This window comes from Engystomops pustulosus, chromosome 4 (assembly GCF_040894005.1).
Source record: "Engystomops pustulosus chromosome 4, aEngPut4.maternal, whole genome shotgun sequence".
Lineage (NCBI taxonomy): Eukaryota > Metazoa > Chordata > Amphibia > Anura > Leptodactylidae > Engystomops > Engystomops pustulosus.
The window spans coordinates 129,590,581-129,601,624 of NC_092414.1; the positions used below are offsets into that span (position 1 = coordinate 129,590,581).

Here is an 11,044-nt window from a genome sequence, read left to right on the forward strand (position 1 = left end):
TTCATGAGATGATCTGACTGCAGAGGTCTATTGAAGCATGGACACATGCTGTGCGATCGTAAACAACCTAGCTCAAGTAGGCCAATTAAGCTGAGGCTGGGGGAAGGTGGGGGACTTAGGGAGGGTCACATTTATCACAGAAGCCAAACAAGGTAGATGTGGAAGCCGGGCCTGTGGTTGCTTGTAATGCAATTCCTCAGCGCGCTCCATGAACCGCCCATCTTTCAGAGTTGCCAGGGCGATTAGACCACTCAAAGTAGCCGGCAGGTCACGAGCGGCCAATGCGTCCTTGACCTGAGAAGGCAGTTCTTTTTTTTAAAGTTGCTGACAAAGCAGCGTCGTTCCAGGAGAGCTTGGAAGCCAGGGGGCGGAACTTGACGGCATACTCACCAATAGACTGACGCAGGTTCAGCAGCGACGTTTCAGCTGAGGAGGCTCATGTGGGTTCCTCAAACACGGAGTGGAATTCAGCCAGAAAGGTAGTATGGGTAGCCATGACTGGATCGTTTCTGTCCCATAGAGGGGTAGCCCATGCCAGGGCTTTCCCGGACAGGAAGCTGAGGATGAATGCCACCTTGGAGCGTTCCATGACAAACTGAGATGGCATCAGTTCTATGTGCAGTGAACACTGTGTAGCAAAGCCCCTGCACAATTTGGGGTTGCCATCGTACTTGTCGAGCATTGAAAGTCTGAGCCTTGGTTCTGCCACCGGTAGACAAGCTGGAGTAATGGGAGAGGTCGCGGGAACTGCCGCAAGAGTAGTTGCTGGAGCCATATTCTGGTGCACAGAGGTAAACAGCTGTTGTAGTGCAGCGGTGACTTGACCAAGTAGTTCTCCATTTGAAGCCGACACCTCGGATCATAGTCTAAGTGGCACCTCGTCTTCACCAGAGCCCGGCCCAAAGCGGAATGGACTTGCTGCGACAGGGTGCCACCAGGTCATACCACAGGTGCGACTAGCCCACAGTGGCAGCCAAGGTCGTGGTACAGAATCGGATTCCAGGCTCGAGGTCAGGTACAGGCAGGTTGTCAGGGTAGGAGACAGAGATGCAGAGTCATGATCAAGTCCGAGGTCACAACGGGAGAGCAGAACAGGAACGCAGGAGGGAAGCTTTCTCAATAGCATGAAGTTCAAAGATCCGGCGGGGAGTGGAGGGAGCCGCCAGTCTTTATGGGAAACTTAATGGGATCTTAGTGACCAAGCTCATTTGCACCTTGATGACCAAGGCCTATTTTTGAAAACCAGCATGTGTCACTTTATCCGGTTATAACTTTAGAACGCTTTAACTTGTTTTCGAGTTTGTTTTTCCCTTACATTTTGTACTTCAAGTTAGTGGGTAATTTTGGCTGATATATTTAGCATTTTTTATGAAAAAAAGGTGAATTTAATAAACATTTTAAAAAAGTTAGCTTTTTTCAAACTTCAAAATGTTCTGTTTTTCAAACTGATAGTCTTACTTATGTTAGTTACTTAGTTAGTAACTAACATTTACCATATGTCAGCTTTGTGATGGCAACATTTTATAAGTGTCCTTTCGTTTTATTAAGACACTAGAAAGATCACAAGTCGAACAGCATTCTCTCAAATTTATAGGAAATTTTAGAATCAATTATGTTAGGGACCATTTAATTTTTGTAGGGGTTTTGGAAGTTCTGTAAATAGAAATGCCCCACATATCACCCCATTCTATTAACTTCACCCCTCAAACTATTGAAAACAGAAGGTAGGAAGCTTGTTAACCCTTTATGTATTTTACAAAACTTCAAACAAAATGAAGGTTTGATTTGGTATTTATTAATATTTATCATTAAAATGTTCATTTAGACCTAAAATTTACCCACATAAACTGAATAAAAGTTGGAAAAGCATCTATGAATATATGTGGATGTAACCCGCTGTCTGGGCACTTAGGAGTACAGAGTTGGCTAGGATGTCATTTTTTTCTGGGACGAGCTGACATTTTCACTACGGGGTTCACCGCTGGGAATAACCATTTTTATAGTTTGGGAATTTTGGGATGCGGTGATACTTAATGGGGCACATTTACTTACCCGGTCCATTTGCGTTCCAGCAGCGGCTTCTCGGACGAGCGTTCGGGTCTTCCAGCGATTTATGAAGGTCCTGCGCCCGATGTCCACCAGGTGTCGCTGCTGCGCCGAGGTCCGCCGAGTTGCGTCAGAGTTCACTGATCTCTTCCTGGTGCATGTGAGTATGGCCCGTGCGACCATTTTTTTGTTTTAAATGCGGTGGTTTTTCCGAATCCGTCAGGTTTTTGTTCGGCCACGCCCCCCGATTTCCGCCGCGTGCACGCCAGCGCCGTTGCGCCAAAATCCGATCGCCTGTGCCAAAAACCCAGGGCAATTCATGGAAAATCGGCGCAAATCGGAAATATTCGGGTAACACGTCGGGAAAACGCGAATCGGGCCCTTAGTAAATGACCCCCATAATTTTTACTTTTTTAATTATTGTTTCATATGTGTTAAGGGCTTTTTATTTATTTTTTGTGGTTTTTTTTAACTTTTTTATTTTTACAATACTAGCTTATGAACTAATGATCATATGATAACTAGTTCATAATAATGCACTGCAATAACCATGTATTGCAGTGCATTAAAAGGCTCAGCCTATGCACATCCGCCTAGGCAGCTATTCGGTTCAGCCCTGACTCATGCCGATGACAGACCAGGGGACCTTCATTAGGCAGTGAAGACGGCACACCACAAACGTAATGTGGGGTGCCTGGAGGAGAGGGAGCACCATCCCTCTGCAGGTACGTAGATCCCGCGGACAAAGCATTGACCTTGAGATCTATAAGGTTAAATATGTTAAGTATATGTCAACCCCATAGGTAAAGTGCCTTAAACTCTATCATTGCATTGCATTGGATCTTTACAACTGGTGGAGCTAGGGTAAAGAATATAGCAAGTTCAATATCTACCATTTGCATGTCCTGAAATGATGCTCACTATCATCAGGAATTGCTACATTGGTAGCAGAATATCCGTTCATTACTTTTTTTTAATGAAGGGAAGGAACAGAGGTTCAGTGAACTAAACCTTTCAATCATAAAAGTATAACATGATTTATCAATTCTTAAGTGCCAGCTTTCTGGTTTTAGAAAATTTTGCTATTTTTAGTCTACTGTGTGCACAAATTTTACTCCTTACTGCAGTTTTATAAACAGTGGTCATGCAAGTCTGAAATAGCGCTGTGGAACTAGATTAAAATAAGTATTCTATTAGGTTTATTGGTTAATTGTGGAAGCAGTATTTCAATTATTATTACTACAATATAACATTACTTTCTTTGTCTCCAGGTACAGCAGAGAAACATGTTCTAGATATAAGCAGAATGTCCCTATGGATGTACAAATCTGTAACCCTGAGAAAAATTCAGCTTCAGAACTATCCCATGAAGAAAGTGAGGAAGTTACATTTTTGTAACTAACTTGCCAGACAACCAGCAGATTTTAAAGAGGACTAGTGATTCCTGTTATCTGCCCCAAACATACTGTACTTGTTTATATTTGTGGTAAAATAAGGAACACTGAGTATACCTATCATGCATGGGGCAAAAACTCTGCAACTGGAAATTGCCAAATGGGACCTATCATGATGTGTGAACCAGTCACATATGCTAAACTACTAGATGTTGGTTTCATAAAGGAAATAATAGTCAACATTTTATCTTTTGTGACATTTTTAACTCTTCATTGAAAAGTATATGGGGAAAGTAGCCGATGTTAGTAGCCATGGCAGCTTATGCACACCAGATTTATGAAATACACAGGGCTGTAGAGTCAGAGTGATAGAAATGTGCCGTATGCTGGAACTGTGTCCAACCTGTGGGATCATGCCACCATACAGCATGTTTATACAAGCTGAACATGTTCATGTGTAAGAGCCCTTTAATGGACCATCTCTGACTCCAAAAGTATTTAAAGAGGACCTGTCACCTAAATTTTCGGCACTAGGAGCTGTCCAACAATTACATTGTACCACGCCGCAGTGTTTGATAGCATTACCGGAGGTTTCCGGTAACGCTATCACTCTAACACTGCAGCGTTTGATCAAGCACTAGGAGCTGCTTACTTTAGTATGCTCTTGCTGTACTTTTTCAAAAACATGGAATAAAGGACACTATTTTTTTGCACGATATCTTTGGAGTGCTGCCTACTTTCTCATCATATCTTGACAAAGGATCCGTGGCCCGATCCCAGTGTGCCTGCACCCACCACTACCTGCTTACTTTTTGGTGTGCTGTTTTCATTTTCTTGAAGTACAATTTATTAAAGTTATTTGCATTCTAAGGTTGTGTTCCGATGCATATGTTTATGTTCTACCTAAATAACTTGTATCATAATGGTGAAAAGTAGACGTATTACTTCAGTAAATTTATTATTTATACATGCTGTGTATATGGGAGGCAGAGTCAGAGTTAATTAATGAGTTGGATTCAGAACTGAAGGTTTGGCTTACTGACTCCCCAGCCCTCGAAATATGAATTTAAAGGGCATCTACCACCAGGATGAAGGACTGTATGCTAATGAGACTGAGGGGCTCCAAGCTCCAAAGTACAGTCTTTCATCCTGGTGGTAAATGTTCTTTAAGAAGTTTAAAACTGTTACAATGTCATTTGAGTTGGGTTAATGGCACAGTAAATGGCAAAACATCTCTGAAATGAAGATGCATATAATCATATAGGTAGACCTGTTATTCTGTCATTGTCTACTTTGGAATTGTCTGAGACCTTTTCTTCCCTAGTATTGGTATAAGGCAACTAACCTTACTTTCCAAACACTTCATATCTTGCTAACTACAGGAAACCAGATTTTTAATTGTCTGTAGAAGGGTTTCAGCCCTAAACCCCTGATGACGCCAGTCCAGGCGAAACATTAACTGCCTGTCTAGGGGGCCTGTACAGAGGTGTCAGCTTTGCATAAAAGGGGCTTATAAAGAGGGGAAGGCAGAATAGGGAGTGATGTATAGCGGGAGGCAGTAATAGGGGTTCTGTATATGGAGGGGGTAGGAGACATTGATGTATAGAAAATGGGCAGAAGGGGATGCTGTTTTTTAAGGGCAGCATAGTATAGCAGGAAAGGAGTTTGGTATAGCAGGGATCATCACATATAAAGTTATAGGCAATGTATATCAGAGTTTTTGACATCTGGAGGTGAAGTCAATAGTGAAAGGTCACAGTTGTAGGAGTCGTTATGAAGTTCTGGAGGTACCGTAAAGAGGTAAAATAACAGTAAAAAAAGAAAGAATATGTAACCTGTAATTCAATAATACTGAATTGGTCTTTGTTTATTTTATATTTTAATTTGGAAAAATTTAATTTTAATTAATTCTGTATTACCTTTGATCAGTATCTGTATGGTGATATAACTCAGTCACTATGTAAAGATAAAGATTATGGTTTGGCTGTATTATTCAGTCATTATGCAGTGGTGGTGGTCATGGTGTGGTGTTATTATCTGTTTCTTTTACAGCTCTATTATTATTCTTTGCATCTCTGTGTTTGTTCAGCAACTGTAGGGCAGTAACATTAATCCCTCTATGGCGTTAATATTTGGTACTGATTCACGGATATTATTGGTAATATGTTCTTTTTTTATATCGAAACATTTTTATTTGAAAACAGTATGTGGTAGATTTACATGATTTCTATGTACATTATTATTATTATGAAATGTAAAAATATATGCAAATTAACAGCTGCAGCATACAAGATATACCATTGCCATTATCTTGAATGTATGTAAAATAGATGTTATAAACATGGATCTCTCATACAACTTCATGGCAGAGTGAATGCAAGTGTGTATCAAAATCTTCTTCAATAACATGTCGCTCCTTATTGCATTCGTCACTCAATTAGTAAATGATTTTTATGAAGGACAATGCCCCCTGTCATACATCAAAACGGGCAAAGCAGTTTCTTGAAACAGAAAATATTGATACAATAAAATGGCCAGCCTAGAGTCCTGATCTGAACCCAAAATAAACCCCCAACTGTGGAAGATACTGGAAGAGTGAAGCAAAAATCACACCAGAGACTAGTGACAAGTCATTCAAAGCAAAGTCCTGTGCACCTCCTACTGATCGGTGACTGTTGTACATTCAGAAAATGTAATTACAATCTTGAAGTATAAATTAAAAAAATATAGTATTAAAGCCCCTGCTATGCCAAACACCACATTGTGTGCACATACCAAGGGTGGGGGGTGGTGAGTGACAAGTAATTAGGATGGACAGGACAGAGAACTTGGCTGAGGCTTGCCAGATGTTGGCTATATGATATTCACTTGATGATCACTGGTTGACCATGTGCTCTCCATGCCAATAACCAATGGGGTGGAGAATAAGGTTAACCCATCCAATTAGGATCAGGTATGCACGTGTATCCATTGATAATTCATGTATATAAGGTGTGTGGGGACCTTCCCCCTAGGAGCATTTTCTTCAAGGTGTTTTGAATGTGCAAATGCACTAGGTCGGCTGTGAATAAACCTTACTCTTACTAAAGACTCTGTTTCCCTGTCTCTGTGAGTGATATTCTACAATAATCTTTCTCTGTGCTACAGTCATTGCTGTACTCCAAGAATAATCATCATGTTTTTTCCAAATAAATGTTGATATACTTTGCTAATTTAGTAACACATGGTTCTAGTGACATAGTATACCCCTCAAAAAAAATCAATATTGATCAATGGTGATTATATTATTTCAGAAATATACATACTCACAAAACATAAATAATGTATAGAAATAAAATGCTCTTAATGCACACATTGACGAGGTCCATAAATGTACATTTTCCTAATATAGGATAGTAAGTAGGGGAGGGACACACAACATATATGTGGACCCCTACCAGGGGCGTACCTACCACCGTAGCAGGACGTTGTGTACTGCTGCGGAAGGGCTGTCGAAAATCTCCAATAATTAACTCCCGTCTGATTTGGAGGAGAGATTTGATCAGTGATACTACTTCCTGCTTGGACTAAAGAGTGATCTGCAACATCCCCACTGAAGCCTTACCTTTTTTGGGGCCTGGAGGCAGCACCTGGGGCCCAGAATACCGGAGTGGCTGGCGGTTACGGCCTAAGCACGCTGATGTCACGGTGCTTGGTATGGGGACCAGAGGGCTGAACTACAGCCTGGCAGGTCTCCAGCAGGTAGTGTGTGCAATAAATATGGAGAGAGAGGCTGATGTACTGGTTCTCCCTGAGGCAACCCCTGAGTGTCTGTAAGATAAGTCTCTGGGAAGGATGGGGAGCCCGTGGTGGTAACAGCCGTATCCAGTGATCAGACGGAGGCAACGTTGTACAAAATAATTAATGGTTCTTTATTGAACAACAGCAGTTTTGGATTACTGGAGTGCTCATGGAGAGGTGTCCTCAGGAATGACTCACCAGCCTGGTAGCAGATGTAGGCTGGGACGGAGCTGTGTGCAAATTGTGGAAGCTGCAGCTCTGAATTGGAGTCTGCTGACTCTGGTCCTGGGATTAGCTAAGTGTCAGTACTAATGGTGTACTGACATTGTCTCTCTCTTCACTCTCTCTGTAGGCTGAAATCAAACTGAGACCTCAAGCCCTCAGACTGGAACCCAAGCTTCTCCCTGCCCAGTGGTTTTAATCTCCTAGTCAGGTGGTGGCTACCTCTCCAATCACACTCCAGTGTACATTGTAGAAACACAATAGGTCAATAACTAATTTCCAATCTACAGAGGGCGCTGTTCGTAACTACTCCCTTGCCAATATGTTGGCAGGGGTGTTGCTGATCCGACAACATGGAGGAGGAGGGAAAAAGGACAGCAGCTGTAACATGGTTGCTTCATCACTGGAAGACTGCACTGCTCATAAAGTCATAAAGGGACAGCATACAATTGTAAAAGAGCATGGCAGCTCCCTGTGTCCTCCCATGCTTTGTCCTCCCAGTTCTCTACAGCTACATGTCTGTCCTTCTTACCCCCACCAAGGCTTTGCTGATGGGTGAATGTTTTAACCTGGCAAGCAAAAGAGTCTACCTGTTTAAAAGATAAGAAGGTTAGGTATGAGGTTTGTTTAAAGGGGTATTCTGGGAATATGAATGTCTGATACAAAAAACCATGGATTTAAGGACTCATTTGTATATGAATTATTCTGATTCCTGGAATAATCCCTTTAAGTTAGGGCTAAGTTTGCCTGAATATATGTGTATATATGTGATGCATACTTTCTGAATGGACCTACTCTTTAACCCCTTTGATGTTGTTTAATAGTTATAACCATCTTGAGTTGATGCCATATGTAATAATTAATATAACCAATATACTAATGTTGTAGGTACTGCCACTGTAGCCAAAAAGATTCTCATAGTTGCTGGGCTAAAATTAACTCCTTTATTGATAATGTTTACATCTACCATGGGTTCTAAGATGCTAGATATAGGTCAGCGGTGGCGAACCTATGGCACTGGTGCCAGAGGTGGCACTCAGAGCCCCTTCCTTGGGCACCCAGGCCTTCACCCCAACACAATGTTTGCCAGCTAGGACTAAAGGCTTTCTCCTGTGATCCAATACAGCCAGGACATGGCATGCTCAGTGCTATTTGGCTGTCAGGACTAAAGGAGGAGCAAGAAGGTGTGGATAGAGATGGATTGTTATTGGACCTCCTGCTCTGGGTCCCCTGATTCTTCCTCTTCAAGGGACCCAGGAGGGAAGCTGCAATCCAAATTTCTCCATCATCTTTCTATTGTATTGGTGAACTCAGGACGCCAATATGATTAAAACCTGTGATACAGCAGGGATCAATCAGTTACTGCTTAAATTGTCATGTTGGCACTTTACGACATATAAGTGGGTTTTGGTTGTAGCTTGGGCACTCTGTCTCCAAAAGGTTCGCCATCACTGATATAGGCCAAGGGTTTCCAATGTAATCCCAACTTGATTGTAGGGTGCCAGGTGATAGACTTCCAGCTGATATTACATTTGCATCTTTGAAAGCCTATTAAACCTAGAGGCACTTGGGGGCCCGTTCAAAAGTTTGCATTTCAGTGGAAGTACGAGGTGTTTTGCGTTACTTAAAAACACATACAATGCTCATTCTATTCTTTATGGAAGAATGGTATAATTTGTATCAGTTCTGTTCAATGCATACATGGGCAGAAAAAAGGAAACATGATATCTATTGTGTGTATTTCCAAGGTGAATTGTAATTTATTGTTGTCAGTCTTTAGATGAACATGCAATTGTAAAATTTTACAAGGCTATAATTCCCAGACCTGACACAACATGGTATGATTCTCATATGTTACACAGTCAAGGACAATGGCAAAATTGGTCATTTCTGCTTCCTCTGCAGTTGAGACAATCAGGGCCCAGGGCTAGGGATAGGCAGAGGAAGGTGATCACCTAGGGCACTACCTCTGCTGTGCATGTAGGGGGCACAATTAAAACTTCTATGGAAAAAAAAAATCACATACTTTCAGGGTTTCAGTTAAAACTGCATCACAATCAGCTTTGAGGTGGTTTTAGGTGCAGTTGTGTTAATTTAACAGGCGAAGGATATTTGTTGAAGAAACAGTGGAACAGTTTTTCTCTACAAAATCAAATTCATCCATTCAGTTCATTTCTTTCACCTGGTAAATTAACAAAACTGCACCTAAAACCACCTCAAAGCTGATTGCGATGCAGTTTTAACTGCAATGTGTGACCGCACCATCAGTGCAAACAGCGCACCTGATGCTATGTGGTGACCTCAGCAGATGCTTCTGCACTAGGCAGTCATTCTGAGAGCAGGGGTGGGTTTTTTGCTCTGAGTTGCAAATGTGACTAGCAGAAACAGGAAACCTATAGCTCCGCCAACCAGCCTGGCACCTGGAATTAACCTCTTCCTAGTTTCTGTCTAGTCGGGCCAGAGAAGAGGGGATGGGCTGCACTTGCAGAATGTAGCAGGAGAGAGCAAAGCAGCAGCTGCACTCTGTTCACCTCTCAAGCTTGTCCTCATGATGTTCATTATGATGCCCTGTCCTTCCACACGGTCTCAAGTGTCAGGTAAGTGCATGTGTGTTATTTTGTACATAACTTATATAAATATGTGTTTATCAAGTGTATTCATGTTTAACATGTATGTGTGCGTTTTCGTTACAATTACAAATTACAATTTCGTTTTCAATTACAAATAAATATGTATTTATTTGTAATTGATATGTAAAAGTAATTTATATGTAATTATAACACACATATAATGTCATATTTAGTGGCCATGGGCAGTGCATGCTGTGTGCGTGCACTTGTTTTTTCGGATTGCATCTAACGTTGAAACCGTTTTCACAGTATAGTGATGACAGGCAGTATAGACTGCAGGGATATTATATATATATATATATATATATATATATATTTGTGTGTGTACAATGTGTAGTGGCCGGAAGGAAATATAAATCTATCCATTTTTTTCACACATGAGGCTGAAAAACCAGGTGTGATACTAAACCTTCAATTGTTTTTGCGGACACGTAGCCAAAACTGATGCATCACGGAGACAAAACGGAAGAAAGACAGACACAAGAGAGACAAAAAGCAACGATGCACAACTGAAGCTGAACATCAACGCCAATGTGAAAGAGCCCCAAGACAGGTGAATTGTACTTTGCATCTCCCATTAGTTGGTATAGTTTAAATAATAATACATTTGTGATGCACAGGCTATTTCCAACAAGGTCACAATCCTTTTAAGGCAAGTGGGAAAGTGCCTAAAAATGATCTAAAATATGTGGCACACAGCATTTTATATGCAAATTACACCAGTATTCTGACGTAGGCAGAATGATACAATGGGGGAGATGTAATTGGTGGGGAATAAGGAACTAACACCAACTTGCAACCAATCAAGAACATCACAGCCATTAAAATACTATGAAAGAGTACAACGTGAAAGTCGTTCCTATACACAACAGGTGCTAAAAAAGATTTTATATGTGTATTCAGTACATAATTATGAGTGCAGCCATCTTCAGTGAGCTTCTGCCCTGCACTGTGAGCAAGAGTTCAGGAATC

The 11,044-nt window shown here is 41.4% G+C and overlaps 2 protein-coding genes across 2 annotated transcripts in view; both read left to right on the plus strand.

The window, feature by feature from the left end:
• IL15RA (interleukin 15 receptor subunit alpha) overlaps positions 1–6,589 on the plus strand; it is a 71,169-nt gene extending 64,580 nt beyond the window's left edge. Inside the window, exon 8 of the mRNA XM_072147439.1 lies at positions 3,318–6,589. Within this exon, the coding sequence (XP_072003540.1) occupies positions 3,318–3,444 (127 nt within the window). The 3' untranslated portion in view covers positions 3,445–6,589. The remainder of the gene's footprint in view (positions 1–3,317) is intronic.
• A 3,154-nt stretch (positions 6,590–9,743) lies between these two features.
• The window catches only part of ANKRD16 (ankyrin repeat domain 16), a 92,379-nt gene continuing 91,078 nt past the window's right edge, over positions 9,744–11,044 (plus strand). The window contains exons 1-2 of the mRNA XM_072147453.1: positions 9,744–10,039; positions 10,508–10,625. Of these exons, the coding sequence (XP_072003554.1) occupies positions 9,991–10,039; positions 10,508–10,625 (167 nt within the window). The 5' untranslated portion in view covers positions 9,744–9,990. The remainder of the gene's footprint in view (positions 10,040–10,507; positions 10,626–11,044) is intronic.